This window comes from Sinohyriopsis cumingii, unplaced genomic scaffold (assembly GCF_028554795.1).
Source record: "Sinohyriopsis cumingii isolate HCF-2022 unplaced genomic scaffold, ASM2855479v2 utg000913l, whole genome shotgun sequence".
Taxonomy (NCBI): Eukaryota; Metazoa; Mollusca; class Bivalvia; order Unionida; family Unionidae; genus Sinohyriopsis; species Sinohyriopsis cumingii.
In genome coordinates, this window is record NW_028315943.1 from 1,656,475 (window position 1) to 1,674,274 (window position 17,800).

The window sequence follows — 17,800 nt, forward strand, 5'->3', positions numbered from 1 at the left end:
AGAAAGTTTGTTAGGATGAAGTTATTGTTATATTACACCCAACCCCCGTGAAAGAAAAAGATACAGTACAAGAAGTGACCCAGGAATAAGGCTTGAAACTATTTTATGGTACCTTTACAATGTAATTGATGAGCAAACGTGACATGAGCACTGCTTTAATGTCGAATAAAATTTTAAAAAGCGTACAAACTGGACGATTGTGGAATTTTCCAATCCATTGATGGTCATAATTTTGAACGATGTTACTGATTCATCTGTTGAATTTTTTTGCTTTTGTTTTCTTTGGAAGGGGATGCTTTATTTTTTGTCACGATTCTTCGTTATAAATCTTTAATATCATTTTAATTTGTGAATATTCGTCGTCCCTAAGTCTCTAAATTGTAATCAACAATCCGTTTTACAATATACCACCCATCTCTATAAATGCTATCAGATAAGGTCACTAGCAGACGGTGTTCGGCATATTTTACCTGGATGATGGACAACTTGACAGTTTGACCATTTTGAACAAGGCACACCGAAGCTAAATCAGCTTATAAATTACAGATATAGATGCTAACAGAAAGCATGATTTGCGTTTTGTTTATGTATTTTTTTTAACAGTATATTGATATTCAATGAATTTATATAAGCTTCCAAACACCATATAAACTCCACGTTAAATCTGCCAGCATACCACAAATATGGCGGCTGATGACGTCATTTGGGAACTATCTCAACAACACCATTGTTTCGTTCCTAAAACAAAAGTCACTGATTTAATGATGAGTCAAAATGTATATGATTTGTAATGAACAAATTCGGCACCTGATTTTCGTAACGTGCACTCAGGGGCGTGCGCACACAGGTTCCCAGGGGGAGGGGGCGAGTGCCACCATTACATATATGCCAAACCTCCAGAAAAAAGCATTGGGGGCGACCCTGCGTGCACTGTCTATACACCAACTTGTAAACTATTCGTAGCTGAGCAGAAGCGGTTGTATATGGAATTATTCATAATGTGACATGTACAGAGTCCGATATTAACGTAGGCACAAGGCCCAACGTAGGATCAATAGGCCTATTCTGTGTGAAAATTTCTCAAACGACAAAATTAGCTTTTACGATGTTATTAAAAACTATCAAAATATTTTACTTGAACAACGACATTGTTCTACATTATTTCAAGAGAAGCCGCCGCAAGACGTTGGTTTCAGTCGCATTCAAACCAACTGTATCACATAAATTTGTCAGTATTTATAAAATGGAAGATGTTTTGGGAAAGTAGTAAAAGTAAACGAGTTCCAAGCTTTAGAAAAGTTGTTCGTTGTCAGTTCCCGTGATGCGTTACACAAATTGCCCCTTTTATTCCTTATATATGTTCGCTCTGCATTTCGTTAATCGTAATCGTCGTGTTTGTGCTATCGTACATTTTAAACACACCCACGAACATATAAGCTGTTATTCTTTTATCCACAGATTTGCCGAATCACTTAATATGGAATATAGTTTTGCTCTCTTTCAACAATCTGTACATATCTGTAACAGTGATCCAGATACCCTAATTAACAGTCAAAGGACATCTAGTAGTGCTATAACGAGATTCCTTCATCCGAAAACACAGACTAATCCAGGTATCTCTCTCTCTCTCTCTCTCTCTCTCTCTCTCTCTCTCACACACACACACACACACACACACACACACACATTACAATCCACATGAAACATCCAGACGTCTTGCTCTTGGACGATGTAATGTAAAGTATCAAACATGTAACTGTTTCTTGAAAACATAATGTCAACCACATGCATTTTATCAGCTGGAGCAAGAAACTTTCTGAAGTCGATTAGAAAAGAAATATAATACAGCTCCAAATTCAAAGTCAATTGAAAGAATTTTACAACCAACAAATAGACCACTCCAGTGTCGTAGTGGTTAAAGCCTCCACCTCGGATGCGGAAAGTCGCGGGTTCTAACCCCGGCCGAGTCATACCAAAGACATATAACAATGGTACTAACAGCTGCCTCGCTAGGTGCTCAGCATTAAGAGGTTAGTGTTAGGACTGGTCGATCTGGTGTCAAAAAATGTGACTAGGTGGGACATCATGCTATATGTATACGACATGATGCCCCAGTGCTAGAGATCACTATAAACTGCCACACTGCGGACATCGTAACGATATGACTGCATTTGTTTTTAAAGCAACGTTAAAAAATCCAAATTCAAATCAAAACACATGTAAAAAATATATTAATAACAATGAATATAAGTTTTAAAAAAGGTTGATTTCAGTATGGTATAATGTTAATTTTAAGTATGTCGGTATTGGTTGCTAAAATTGCTTGTTGCTTTTAAGTTTCTTCTAGATCCTAATAAGAGAACGCTCTGGTGGCCTAGTGGTTAGAGCGTCCGCCTCGGATGTGGGAGGTCACGGGTTCGAGCCCCGACCGAGTCATATAAAAGACTTATAAATATGATACTATCAGTTGCCTTGCTTTTCGCTCAGTATTAAGAGTTTAGTATTAGGAATGGTTGGCCTGGTGTCTTGATAATGTGACTGGGTGAGACATTATGCTACTTGTCTGCGGGATGATGCCCCAGTGCTAGTAATCACTATAAACTGTCACACTGCAGACAACGTAGCGATATGACTGATAAATTGTTAAAGCTACATTAAACATCCAAAACACACACACACACACACACACACATCCTATAAGAAAAATGACAGGAAAAATGAGGCGCTTGAATTGTCAAGTACTCTCTGAGAAAATCCAGTAAGAACGTGTAATAAACAGAACGCACCTGAGTTGAAATTTATTGTATCTCTTGAATTTCGAATCATAAATTCATTGACTGTCAGTGTCGAGTCAGAATTGATTACGTTTTAAAAGTCATCTGATTTCTTACAGTAAAACTAATATCTTTCATGAATCTCTAACAATCAGCTGTTATTTGATCAAATTTGTCACCTTTTTATCAGCTGTGTAAAACTCTCTACTGCGAAGATTGTACCTAGCGGTCATCATGACAATAGCGGGGTATGCTGGAATGGAAAATCCCAGGGCGGAGCCTTCACTTCTGGTCAAAATGGTTAGCGCTGGGACGGCCGCTTGTATCGCAGAATGTATGTCCATACCACTGGATACTGCTAAAGTTAGGCTACAGGTAGATTTAGACCAACAAGTAGATCTCCGTTTTTTTCCCCTGACATTACTGGTAGAGGAGACCAACCGAGCTGGGTCTATTTCATACTGAAGCTTTCACCCTCCAATCAGTCCTGACTGTCGGACGCTCGCTCGTACTTAATAAATTCATTTCGAATGACCTTTGTATGCGGATGGTAAGTAAAGTCCTTCTTCTTTCTACTCGAAGCATCAAATCCTTCAGAACACTCACGTTTTTTGTTAATCCTTGTCAGAAAAGAACCCCTTGTGTATTTGTCATTTCCTAACCCCCTTTTTTTTAAATTGCTGACGCATGCATGGGAAGCTGCATCATCCGCAAGGCAAGAGTAATGCTTAGAAACTTTCTAGCCAGAACGGTACCTAGGAACTATGCTTGCAAGAGAACGGCTGTTAAGTCGTGCCGTTACTCTTGTCTTCGGATGATGTTGCCTTCCACGCATGCGTCAGCTATTTAAAAACGAAGGTAAGTTAATGATGTATAAACAGGTATTCTGTTCTGACAGAGATTGATACTAAAAAAAAGTTATTACTCTGAAGGATTTAATGCCATGAGTCAAAAGAAGAGGGATTTTATTTCCCGTACGCATACAACGATCAGTTGCAATATATTTATTACTTGCTTGCGAACGTTCAATAGTCAGATCTGATTTGAGGATGAAAGTTTCAGTACGAAATACGGCCCGGCCAGGATGGTCTCCGCTATCAATAATGTCAGGAAAAAAGCGGAGATCTACTTGTTGGTCTACAGGTAGATTATGTTAGCATGCTGTTAGATAATGTTTGATAGGTAGACATTTTAGGCTGCAGTAGATGATACAAAACATCAGCGCTGTATCTCAGAAATTATAAACATACCAATGGATACTGCCAGAGTTAGGATGTATGTATACGTACTTTAGGCTGCAGGTAGGTGTATGTCAAGACAGATAGATATATGTTAAGTTGCAGGTAGACAAATGTTTAGATGCATGATAGGCAGGTAGACATAAGTTAGCCGCAGGTAGATGATACAAAATGGTCAATAATGTGGGAGCTGCTTCGATCGCAGAGTACGTTCATACTACTGGATACTGCATACGTTTGGATATAGTAGATGATACAAATTGAAATGAAATAAGATGAAATAAATAAAAGAATGAAGTCTGTTACTTCAAAATCAAGGACGTTGTGTCGTCAATATTTTTCTAGAGTAGCATTTCTCTCCAACACTTCTTAAGAATTTCATTTTGTTAAGGTGGGGAAAGTCAAAATATTGTCGATATTTGCCCAGGGGCGGTTCTCAACGCTCTCCTTTATGAACATTTCTGCTACATAAGTGTTTAAATGATGAGAATGATATTTTCAATACTGCACGGTTTCACGTTTGTCACAACGCATTCCCTGGACATTGCGGATAGCACGATTAGACGCTTGCTTGGTTGAATATTTTGGATGACTCGGTTCACACTCATCCACATCGTCAACTTTATCGTCTATTTTCATATGGATCAAACAGCTTGCTTAGTTTATCCGCAGGCAAATCCAAAAAATCAAAACTGCTTCACCTGTTACTTGGGCGTACATTGTTTGTTTACAATAAAAAGAAGTAGTTCCTAACACACGATACTGTGTTAGACATACTGTAATGCAGTGTGAATTAGTGATGTATGGAGAAATAATGCACGATTTTAACAATGTTAAGTTAATGAAGAAACAACAAAAATGAGTACATAATAACGAAACTTATGAAAATGAAACGAATGACGTTGACAGATGTAAATAATAATGTCATTTTCATGACGATGATAACTCATGCGTTATGATCGATCGGCCTTTTCCGTCAAGTCGGAGAAAAGTAATATGATGTAAATCACTGAAATATAAATATTATATTAGTAGGCGTGGGTGATTTGTTTCTGGCAGAGTGCACAACCTATGCTCCATCACAAAAAGTCGATCATGTTCAAATTGTAACTTAGTCTTCTTCCGCCAGGATGAAGTGCGATGTGAACAGACGTGGTTCTGAATATTGTTCTAAATTGCAATGAATTAGATCCGAGTCTCTTTCTCTAACTTAACAGAAAGGACCGAGTGATGTTTCGAATATCATAAATAGAGATAAACACCATGCATATTATTATTTATTTGTAATAGATACATGCATTAATTATTTTAATATAATGTTATGCTTTATAATTAAGGCCATTTGGACACAAAGTCAAATTGCTCTCCATGTGGCTTTCCAGCTAATGTCGCAATGCAACACTATACTGTATTAATAAATTGATGATAGATGTATTATTTATTTGCATCTAGTAAATAACGAATATATTTTATCTAGTCGACCAAAATACTAGAGTTGTTCATCCACAAAATGTTATATATCCGTTATTCACAAGGAACTATTTTTCTTTAATTTTATGCTTAAACGTGTTGGTTAACTTTAGTATATACCCGACTGAAGTAGCAGATTTTTTTATAGTTATGCAAGCTGTTAACAGTTAATGTTCTGCTGTGTTTTGTGTACATTCGCACGGAAAATATAACTAGTAAGATAATTATCTTTAATAAAAAAATATGTTCATAGTCGGATTCGAACATGATTTTCTCGTGTGGCAGGTAGACAAGCTACTACTGCACCAAAAGATTGACAAAATGGCGGATGAAATTCTTTGGTCATAATTTTATCGATGTGAATTATTACAATTATTGTTCGTGGAAAATCCACTAAGTCACAAACTAGCATAAAACACATTTCCTTCTTTGGTACTATCTGCTATTTTAAGAGCGTCATGTTGAATAAAAATGCAAACATTTCAGAAACAAAAGTCAATTACATTCATAGAATAGCTCCTTCTTTAAAAACTTTTCAATTTATTCAAAGGGTAAAGGAATTAATTCGATATGATACGGCGGTATCTGTTTTGGCTGGCTATATGGTATATCAGTTTAACATGATCTGGATGATAGGACGAATATTCTACTACATAGCAGAGGATATTAATGTGGTACGTGTGCCATGTGGAAATAATGAGTTAGAAATTTGAATGATATCAACTCCTAAAACACTATACATGCGTGCTGGATACAAAATGATAAATGCAACTGTATTATTAAAATTATTTGGGTGGAAAATAATTGTCCTTTACCCTGTTTTGAATGATTTCAGGTCATAAAGATATCATCAAACTAAATCTTAATTAATATTCGGTTTCATAGTCTAAGTTTCAAGGAAATCTTATTCTCATTTTGTTAAAGAAAATGAAAAAGTAAGAAGAAACCATATTAACGCATTAATTGTCAGTTTATATAAATCACCAGTAGGCAGTTTACCAGTATAAGTGCTGATGTCCAGAAAATATTTACACACCTCAGTATCATCTACTTGCATTTTATTTGTATAATTACACACCTCAGTATCATCTACTTGCATTTTATTTGTATAATTACACACCTCAGTATCATCTACTTGCATTTTATTTGTATAATTACACACCTCAGTATCATCTACTTGTATTTTATTTGTATAATTACACACCTCAGTATCATCTACTTGCATTTTATTTGTAAAATTACACACCTCAGTATCATCTACTTGCATTTTATTTGTATAATTACACACCTCAGTATCATCTACTTGCATTTTATTTGTAAAATTACACACCTCAATATCATCTACTTGCATTTTATTTGTATAATTAATTACACACCTCAGTATCATCTACTTTCATTTTATTTGTATAATTACACACCTCAGTATCATCTACTTTCATTTTATTTGTATAATTACACACCTCAATATCATCTACTTGCATTTTATTTGTATAACTAATTACACCTCAGTATCATCTACTTGCATTTTATTTGTATAATTACACACCTCAGTATCATCTACTTGCATTTTATTTGTATAATTACACACCTCAGTATCATCTACTTGCATTTTATTTGTATAATTACACACCTCAATATCATCTACTTGCATTTTATTTGTATAATTACACACCTCAGTATCATCTACTTGTAGTATACTTGTATATAATGATGAAAATATTTATACACCTCAATATCATCTACTTGCAGTATACTTGTATATAATGATCAACATATTTACACACCTCAGTAATATCTACTTGTATTATGCTTGTATATAATAATGAAATATTTACACACCAGTATCATCTACTTGTAGTATGCTTGTATATAATGATGAAATATTTACACACATCAATATCATCTACTTGTAGTATGCTTTTATATAATGATGAAATATTTACACACCTCAATATCATCTACTTGTAGTATGCTTGTATATAATGATGAAATATTTACACACCACAATATCATATACTTGCAGTATGCTTGTATATAATGATGCAAATATTTACACACCTCATTATCATCTACTTGTAGTATGCTTGTATATAATGAGAAAATATTTACACACCTCAGTAACATCTACTTGTGGTATGCTTGTATAAAATGATCAAAATATTTACACACCTCATTATCATCTACTTGTAGTATGCGTGTATAAAATGATCAAAATATTTACACACCTCAGTACCATCTACTTGTAGTATGTTTGTATATAATGATGAAAATATTTACACACCTCAATATCATCTGCATGCATTATGTTTGCTTTGTTACGATTCAATGATCACGAGTAACAGAAAGAAAAAACCAACAAGTTTTGTAGAACAAAATAAATAATTTCGTTATCAAAGGTGTAAATGAAATTGTCAGAGGAATTTACATTATTATAAAGTGATTCCCATATAATCCTGAAAAAGATATATTAAAGTACATAATAATTAAAGTTCCATATACATTTCAGAACCGTAAATGTACTGGTCCGCCAAGAATGATGACGTTGCCAAAATGACTTTGTCCAGAATGCCTTTGAATAATTAACAGTAGTTCTAGAATAATATTATAGTTTTAAAAAATCATCACTTTTTACTTCCATTGAACAGTCCAAACAAACGTTCATCATCTCAAATAATATCTAAGTATAACATAAAACACGTCTGCAGACTTGGTGTTACAACAGGAACACAAAAATAAAAGAGACTCTAAAACAGGAATGAATCAGATTGTTCAGTTCTCTCCTTATATACACGGCAACACCTTCAATAGTCTATTGCGATTTTATGTCGCAATATAGCCCACGTGACAAATTGTACTACTCAATTTTATATTTCAAAATACTTATTCTTGTGACGTAATTCATTCAATAGGAATTGCCTTAATTCTTCTAAGATACCACCTAATCAATCTGTGCAATGGAGAAGAAAAAAAAAACAACGAATCTCGTATACATATTTGCTAATAGTTATATTATTAGTAACTGTAAACACGTACGTAAGAATCTATTTATAGAAATATGCAATTTACGCTCTTTCACATCTTAAAACAGACCCTGTACACATACACAATTTCAACTAAAGATAATCACTATGCATTAGATTTTTGGGTCCTGTATCGTTGTATGTGACATGAAACGTTGATTTGTGATTAAGAATTGGCTACTAATACCAGTGTGAAGGAAGAAAAGCCATACAAATGTGAAATTAGAGTTTCCTGAATGAATTGTTCTTCATTTGATTAAAAGAAACTTATTTGTCGTAATAGCGTCTTGAAGAACCCATCAACTGAGAATAACCAATTGTTTTCAGGCTGTTGGAAATTGAGGAAACAACTTCCTCAAGCCAAACCGCTGCTTTTAGACCCCCTGACACCATGGTGTCTTAAAATAATAAAAGGATCTTTTTTAATTTTCAAAATAATAAAGGGATTTTTTCCATATTTACAAACGACTGATTCGAAAACGTTAGTTTTATCTTTTTCTTCCATAGATTCAAGGAGAAGCAAAACACAATGGAGCACATAAGCCATTAACAGAGATTTCAGTCAATCGGCCGAAATATAGCGGACTTTTGGGGACTCTAAGAGTAATTGCGAAAGAGGAGGGACCAAGAGCTCTTTATAGCGGACTTCATGCTGGACTTCATCGTCAGATGTGTTTTGCTACGATCAGAGTGGGGTTCTACGATGATGTTAAGCGGAAGTATGCGGAACGACTCTATAAAGGTTTGGTCTACATGTTGCTGTGTCATTACACATAGACTTGCATATTTTTTTCAAGTCATTTAACTTATTAGTTCAATCAGAGAAAATGTTATACGTCGAGGCATTATATAAATCCATTGCGATGAAAGGTTTTCCTCCAAGAGAAAATGTAATTTACTAATCATTGAAAAATATTCTCAATTATCCTTTACACTGGTATGATATTTTTTGCATCTGTGCTCATTAAAATGAGTGATATGATTGCAGAAACGATAAGTATATTTTGAGCAAATTTTGGCGACCCATTTGTTTACAAAATGGAGGACTCCAAAGGAAGAGGTATATATGGCATAATTAGCGAGAAAGAATAATCTCTGTATGTTAAGCAAGATGACATATACAAAGGTGAAAACAACTTAAAAACGGTAGAACATAAAATGTACATACTGGTGGAATGAAATGAGTACGATTGTCAAAGTTAATAATGGCATCCCAATAGCAGTCGAAAATTGAAAACAAAAGTATTGAATCATACATATAGTATCTTACTAGAGGCAATAACTTTGTTCCATTCTGTATTATAGATCCTAACAAGCTGACTGTGGGGATCCGAATTTTGGCGGGAATCACTACAGGGGGCTTGTCCGTCTGCGTGGCTCAACCAACAGATATCGTGAAAGTACGAATGCAAGCACAAGGCATGTCAGCCTTAGGACCTAAATATCTCAGCCCGCTACACGCCTACAAGACAATCATTAGGGAAGAGGGTGTGGGGTCACTCTATAAAGGTAGGTAACCTTATTTCGTCCCCTTTTTGATGAACACTGACCTAATGTTCAGTTGTCGTGTTGGTTGTTAATGTAGCAGTTATTGTGTGTTTGCCTTGACAAGGTCATTCGTCGTTGATTGCTTTGACAACTTCACTGGTAAGATTTTGCAATTAAATTTAGACGTTTGTACATGAGAAACGTTTTATTGTTTATTCTTTTTTGCACAACACGTCATATGTGATTTCCAGTATGTGGTACTTAAGCTGATATATATATATATATATATATATATATATATATATATATATATATATATATATATATATATATATATATATATATATATATATATTGTCTTCTAGTCTAGATGAACGATACAATGAATAATGTGAACTTAAGTAGGAAACACATGTAATTCTAAACAATTTGGCTTCTTTAAAATTCGGTCTCCAGTATTTATTTTGGAAATTAATAAAACTAAATATGCATATGTGTTTGCTTCCAGTGACTACATATATGTCCTGTGAACCACGGTAGATATATTCTTACATTTATTTGCAACAGGTTTTGTGCCAAATTTTGCTCGAAATGCCATTGTTAATGTGTCTGAACTCGTAACCTATGACCTGATCAAGGAAACTATTCTGAGCTATGGATTGATGTCTGACAACCTCCCTTTGCACTTCTTGGCTGGATTTGGAGCTGGCTTTTGCGCCACTGTGGTTGCCTCCCCTGTCGATGTCGTCAAGACGCGATATATGAATTCCCCTGCCAACCGTTACACTGGTGTCATCAACTGTGCTGTCACCATTATGAGAGAGGGTGGTCTGAAGTCATACTACAAAGGGTAATAGTACCAATTATTTGATTTGTGTGTATGTGTATTGTTCTTATCTGTTTGTTTTTTAATTGTTGAAAAACAGGAAGTAATTTTAAATTTTGTCTCGCCTGCAAGAACAAACATGCAATGCACCATATTTTATCAGGTTAGCAACTTAAACTCCGAAGGACATGTTAAAGTTAGACATAATCAAGAGTGATGATCTTGATCATAAATATGACTGATGGAGTTACGTAGTCTGAAATAGCTTATTGTCTTCTTTCGTTGCCAAGATGCAAACAACGCATACATTTTTAGTAGCGTTTCATGGGTAGCTGTCATTTAAACTGTTTTGGGTTCGAACTTTCGTATTTTCTTTTAGGGAATAAACTCGGTTGCCACACCAAAACGTCAATATTGTTTGAACTTTATCAACGTTTGTTGTAAAGAATATTAATATGCATACATGCCATAATATGAAAACGCTATTGTCATCACATTTATATTACAATGGAACATGCCTGGTCAAGATAATTCGCTCATACTTTCAAAAAGAACATCCCTAAAGTACAAGCAAAGACATTTTAGATTTATATTTTCACACATTTTTTTAGGAGTATACTGAATGAAAGTGTTTTAGCTTTCTTACGGAAATTAAGACAAATATGTTTGAGGCAATGTATACTGTGGCGTTTTATTAAACCGACATACATTTTTTCTTAAGTTCGATTCTGAAACAAATTACTTGTTCTTTGCTTTCGAATAAAATTTATTTCGTTTGACATTACCTTGCAGCAAATTGTTGATCTTTTGACTGTTTTGAAGAGAGTTTGTTGCAATAATTTTTAATAGGCCTGTATCAGAAGAAACAAATTAAAAGGTACGCTGAAACATGTAAATATTTTTAACACCATACATAATCGAACAAAAAATATCTTTTGGGAAGGATGATTTTTATGTTAACCACTTTTTTGTTTTTATTATGATTGTAACTTTTCGTATTTAAATTGGATTTTTTTAAAAATCAAAGACAAATACAAAATTATTGCAACAAACTCTCTTCAAAACAGTCTTTAAAAGTAAACAATATTTCTTGATGTTTTATAAATGGCTAAACCTTTATTTTTATATATCTAGATATTTGTTGACAGTGAAAAATTAATTTTAAAAGATCCATTAAAATCCAGTTAGATATATTTAAAAGCTCTGGACTTTCTTCCACATCATATACGTGGATACCAGAACTTCCAATATCAGTTTAAACAATCACTAGACCAGAAAGACATGGTAATAAATCGACAATAAGTCTAAATAGTGACTCATTCTCGAACGATTTTGAATTTTTATTGCATCCGACATTTATAAGTCGTATTAATAGTTAATTTACAAACGATATTCAGGACTAAAGAGGAATATTACATTCACAGTGTAAGTACTCCCAAAATGTACGTAATTAATCATTTAAGTTTTAACCAAAATAGTATAGAATTCAAGCATCATATTTCGGAATCGATGACGTAGATCTATAACTTTTGTGACTATTTCTAAATAGCCCAAACTATTTTTATAACTGAGTCGCTTTGCTATCTTGGTTCAGAAACATGAAAAGTGCTTAATATCTCAGACGGTCGTAAAGAAATTCTGAAACACATAAAGGATTCATGGTATTGAATATTTTACATCTTGGTGGAAGCCTTAACGTCTTGTTTGAAAGGTCAAAAAGGCAAAATTGGTCAATTGGAAAATCAACTAAAAGAATTAAATAAAATACCAATGATATATAGTTTAACCAGCTAATATTGTTATGTAGAATGGGAAAAAATATTTCGTCTTCTTTCAAACGTTGCTATGCTTTTTGCAAATTGTTTGAAAAGGTTTTGGAGGTGCGATTGGGTGGGTGGAAAAGGTGTAATAGCTTTGCTTAGTGTTGTTGGTAGTGTGGAAGCCTACTTATTTACAGAGCTAGAGATGCTTGTTTTTTCTAAAAATTGCTTATCTGGAACTGACTATAGTCTATCTGATGGTATAGCATTATGTGACAGGTCTGGCTATCTATCAAATTTTTTAAAATTCTGAAACATCAAATATATGAAATAATTCTATCACATGAAACAGATAGCAAACAAGAATTTGAATTTCACATACCTGTCAAACTGATGATTGTTTCCGTAAAGATAACTTCTTGACAAAACTTGCTGTATTACGATAAGACGACGATAATTTAGTCTGTATGAATGATGGTTGTGGTAAACAAAATCAACAGCGAGAGTACTCGTGGTAATAGGGTTTCGTATTGCATGCAATTTGAGCTTGCAGCAGTGGGTAGACCGAGATTAGTGTTTTAAAATAACTTAAGTTAATAATAAACCATGCTCGGGTAATGCTGTTCGCGGTAAAGAAGCCCGAGTGCATTTTCGTTCATAATGATACATTGACATTAAATACATACAACTGCGTTAAAAATGAAATCTTCCTTTCTTGTAATATGTGAGGTAGACTGTACAGTTAAGCATTCTTTCATTTCAGCGCATTTTATATTCTTTTAGATCAGTTTAATTTCTTCCTACAATTTATTGATATGCGTGGACCTTCGGGTCTTAGCAAAGATCTCTTAGATACTGTTCTTTGTCGAGCATATACAAATGTACTAAACACCCAAAGAATAATTTATGATTGAAAAGCTATCTCTAGGTATTATTAAGAAGCCAATATGATCATCATAACTTGTGTTTTTATTTTCAGCATTTTGAAGCATTTCTTTTAAAAACCTATGTCATGCTTTGCCATTCTAATGGTTGATTGCAAAACAATATGTACGCTTGTATGAAAGGTAGGGGCACGTCATCACGTTACTGATGGTGGCCTTGTCAAGGCATGCACTCTTGTCGAGGTTCACCCTTGAGGATGCGAGCATGGGTAAGATATGTGTGTTGTATATGGGAGCGGTTCGATTCTACCTCATCTCTGTCACTGGTTTTATATTAGGGATGCCATTCTCCAAAATGGATTCGATGTTCTGAAACATATTTGTGGAGTTTTAATTCCACGTACATTTCAGATATATAGAACATTCCGATTTTTAAATAAAGCAACCACTTCATATACTGATTCAATAGTTACTGCTTTAAATCGGTATTCATGATAAAGTCTATCTGTTTTTGTTGACTCTTGATAGACTGATTGTGTCAAGTTTGCAAGATCTTATAGTTCCACTGTAGGCTAAGCCAGTATCAATTTGTGTATGTACTCACACCAAATAGAAAATATATTTATTCTTCGTATTGGACTGTTTCAGTCATTTTGCTATCAGGGATGAAGTTGCTCCTTTGTTAGTGTCATTAAATAAGAAAATCTGCATCTTTTCCGAAACATTGGAGTAGATCATTTTGATGATTAAAATCATGAACCTAACAATATTATTCTCTTATATGCTTTTTTTTTGTAACGCGACTAACCTTGACCACACTTTTATATCACCCAAAGTTGCAAATACCCTGCTGCTTTCACATTAAAATGGTTATATTATCTCTGAAAACAGTCGAATTAAATACTTGTAATTTTCTTCCAATTACCTTTTTATAACCGTACAGGTCCAGTTATTTGTTTTTAATTTGTGAAATAATTTCCTCGAGTCTGACTGGTGTAGTAATTATTTTGTAATTTTATTTTAACGTTTTACATTTTGTGTGGCAAAGTCGCAATATCATAAAATGTGCGTTAAGGTTTGGTTAAGATTTACACAACTTCATTACATTTTTAACACCTCTTGATAAACTATGTTTGTACTCGGAACAAATCATTATGAAGCGCAGTCAAGTAAGTCTGAGAAATGCACATTTGCCCCTATCACCATGGGGACACAGTCGTGGTCATATGAAATATACGTCAATATTTCTGGCTTGTTTTCAATTTTCATATTTCCAAATTAGGAAGCAAAAACAATTCATACTGTGACACGTTATTTCAAAACTTTGGCCTTGTGTCAATTTTACAGTCAGAGCAAATTTGTGTTAAAAAATTGGTTACATGTTTGATTTGCCAGTTCATCCTAAATCTCTTAATGAATTCTGCTCATGCCTAAAGTAAATCATCATTAGGCTAGAATATTCTTTCTGCAACACACCCGTTCAACCATTTTACGTTGTGGTCATAATCACGCTCTTTCAAGCAATTGCTCGACGATGGGCTCAAAATGTTGGCCTCGGTATTCGTATTAATGACTGTCTAATGATAGTTTGCTCGTCTAGTGCTTTTTATTTTTTTTATTTTTGCGCCTTCATGTTCCTATATAAGGTGATATTGCACAATAAATGAGTCGTGCCTTTGTTTTGGGATCTATCTATTAATCCATATTTTGTTTATTCTTGCAGGTGCTTCCCATCTTTCTTACGACTGGGCAGCTGGAATACAATTATGTTTGTGTGTTATGAGCAACTGAAACTACTGCTGTCGAGTGGTCACGTGACCATTCAACAACCTGTCACTCTCGAAGTCCATAGCCAAAATTGAGCTTTGTTCGATGTAGATTGACTTGTGAAACAAGAGAAAATCAATTTCTAAAACTCCTTAGGCGTGGTGTTAGCAGCTTACATGAGTATTAAAAACTGTGTTTGGAAATTTAATAGTATTATTTAATCCTGGACTCAAGCGAAGGTTAAGGATTTAACTTCATTCAAGTTAAACTGTATTTCAAGGATGTAACCTTTGTTTGGCCTTTAATTTTAATTGATAACATGTTATTTACTCTAGATTCATTGACAAGATGAGCCTATGTTGCCAATGTGTACGTTAAAGGCTTTTTTGTTGTCCTTTAATGAATAAACATATCCTTTGTTTATAATTGTTACCATTCGTCGTGAAATGGTGACCTATTGACATGATATACAATATTTCAAATAGTATATCAGGTTTTTAACAACTAGTCACGACCTCAGGAATATAAACAAGCTTATTTATGTGTTATGTAAAGTACTCAGATGGTAGCAACATACAGATGCGTGGCACTCAAGTGGTATAAATTTATATGTATGTATGTATGTATGTATGTATGTATGTATGCATGCATGCATGTATGTACGTAAGTGCGTGTTTGTGTTTGTGCGTGTGCGTGTGCGTGCGTGCGTGCGTGCGAGAAAGAAAGGTTTGTCTGTAGCTATATATTGAGTAATCTAGTCCACACAATGGAATTATTGAACTTGTTGTATTAATTAAAATTATATCACTTTCGTTCCACTTTATGTTTATTCTATATTTCTTTTTAAATAACTTTCTTCTAAATTAACGATAGCGCTCAAGACAAACTTCGCAATATTTTTGAAAATAGCTTAAAAAATCACGACACCTAAGAGTAATAGAGTACAGTTATACATATCGGTATTAGAGTACAGTTGGAGTACAGTTAATCATATTGGTATTGGAGTACAATTACACCTATTAGCATTGGAGTACAGTTACACCTATTAGTATTGGAGTACAATTTACACATACTAGTATTGGAGTACAATTACACCTATTAGTATTTGAGTACAGTTAATAATATTCGTACTGGAGTACAGTTACCCTTATCAGTGTTGGAGTACAGTTACACCTATTAGTATTAGAGTACAGTTACACATATTAGTATTGGAGTACAGTTACACCTATTATTATTAGAGTATAATTACACCATTTAGTATTGGAGTACAGTTACACCTATTTGTATTGGAGTACAGTTACACCTGCTAGTACTGGAGTACAGTTACACCTATTTATATTGGAGTACAGCTACACTTATTAGTATTTGTGTACGGTTACACCTAGTAGTATTAGAGAACAGTTACACCTAGTAGAGTACAGTTACACCTATTAGCAGTATAGTACAGTTACACTTATTTTTATTGGAGTACGGTTACACCTAGTAGTATTGGAGTACAGTTACATCTATTAGTATTGGAGTAAAGTTACACCTAGTAGTACTGGAGTTCAGCTAGTATACCAGTACACAAATGTCGCATGACATACAGATAAATATTAATATTTTAGATTTTGCAGGTAAGCAAGCCAGGCCGCTTTGTCTTGTGGTACGATGCATGATTGTAGATTGAAAATCTGTAGTTAGAGAAACGGCAGAGCTGAAAATCTTTTTAAACATTTCTTTATTAAGAGCTTGAATAGCCTACTGGAAAATCAGTCAAACGTTTGTAGAGACATACTTAACTTTCTTAGACTCTTTGCCTGTTCAACTTTTTCTCGTTTTTGAACCGAGATTTTGTTTATCAATATGTTAATGGCTCTTACAAATAATTTCAGAGGGGTACAGCATTTTTTATCAGCATCGAACATGGAAAACAAATCGATTTTTACGTTATTCCTGCAACAAAATTTTTTTCATGTAAAAGAAAAACAGTGTAGCTTAAGAATAACAAGATGACGGGGATGCTCATGAGAGGTCCTAGTAATTTTGGTTTACCTCGAAACCTTGAGACAAAAACAGTTACATGAGCTGATACATTTCTTGATGATTTAAACTTGAACAATTCCCGTAAAACAAAGTAATGCCATCTTGGTAAATTAATCGATTCAGAAACTAAGTGGCTTGTACAAAAGACCTGTTGATGTTTTGATGTGTCAGACCTTGGAGGACAGTAATGTTAATACTTTGAAAGCGTTTAAGGCACGGGGAGAAAAAGTTGACCATAATGAAAAGCTGACTAACAGACTGGTACTTAAAACAGCTACCAAACAGACTGGTACTTAACAGGCAGCAACGAGCTACAAAAAATAGATTAATGAGTAAGAAAAAAAAAGCTGTAACATGCACGGGAAATGATCAGACATAGATTTAATGTCTTAGTTACTGCTATTCAGCTCTTAAAAACAGCGATGGAAAAAGAACACGTATCATTTTTAAATATTTGGGGTCCCGAGAGACCGAGTGGTCTAAAGCGTTTGCCTTTACTGGTTATTGCCATCTCACCTCTGTCCGCGTTGGTTCGAGTCTCAGTTTCG

At 34.2% G+C, this 17,800-nt stretch overlaps 1 protein-coding gene across 2 annotated transcripts in view; it reads left to right on the forward strand.

Moving 5' to 3' along the window:
- LOC149773030 (dicarboxylate carrier UCP2-like) overlaps positions 1 to 16,045 on the forward strand; it is a 37,057-nt gene extending 21,012 nt beyond the window's left edge. Inside the window, exons 3-8 of one of the 2 annotated variants that reach the window (XM_089946862.1) lie at positions 1,459 to 1,613; positions 2,965 to 3,149; positions 9,010 to 9,244; positions 9,808 to 10,011; positions 10,558 to 10,840; positions 15,184 to 16,045. In XM_089946862.1, coding sequence (XP_089802988.1) covers positions 3,009 to 3,149; positions 9,010 to 9,244; positions 9,808 to 10,011; positions 10,558 to 10,840; positions 15,184 to 15,322 — 1,002 coding nt within the window. In that variant the 5' untranslated portion in view covers positions 1,459 to 1,613; positions 2,965 to 3,008 and the 3' untranslated portion in view covers positions 15,323 to 16,045. The remainder of the gene's footprint in view (positions 1 to 1,458; positions 1,614 to 2,964; positions 3,150 to 9,009; positions 9,245 to 9,807; positions 10,012 to 10,557; positions 10,841 to 15,183) is intronic. The other variant, XM_089946864.1, reaches the window with a different exon arrangement.
- Positions 16,046 to 17,800: the final 1,755 nt, after the last annotated feature.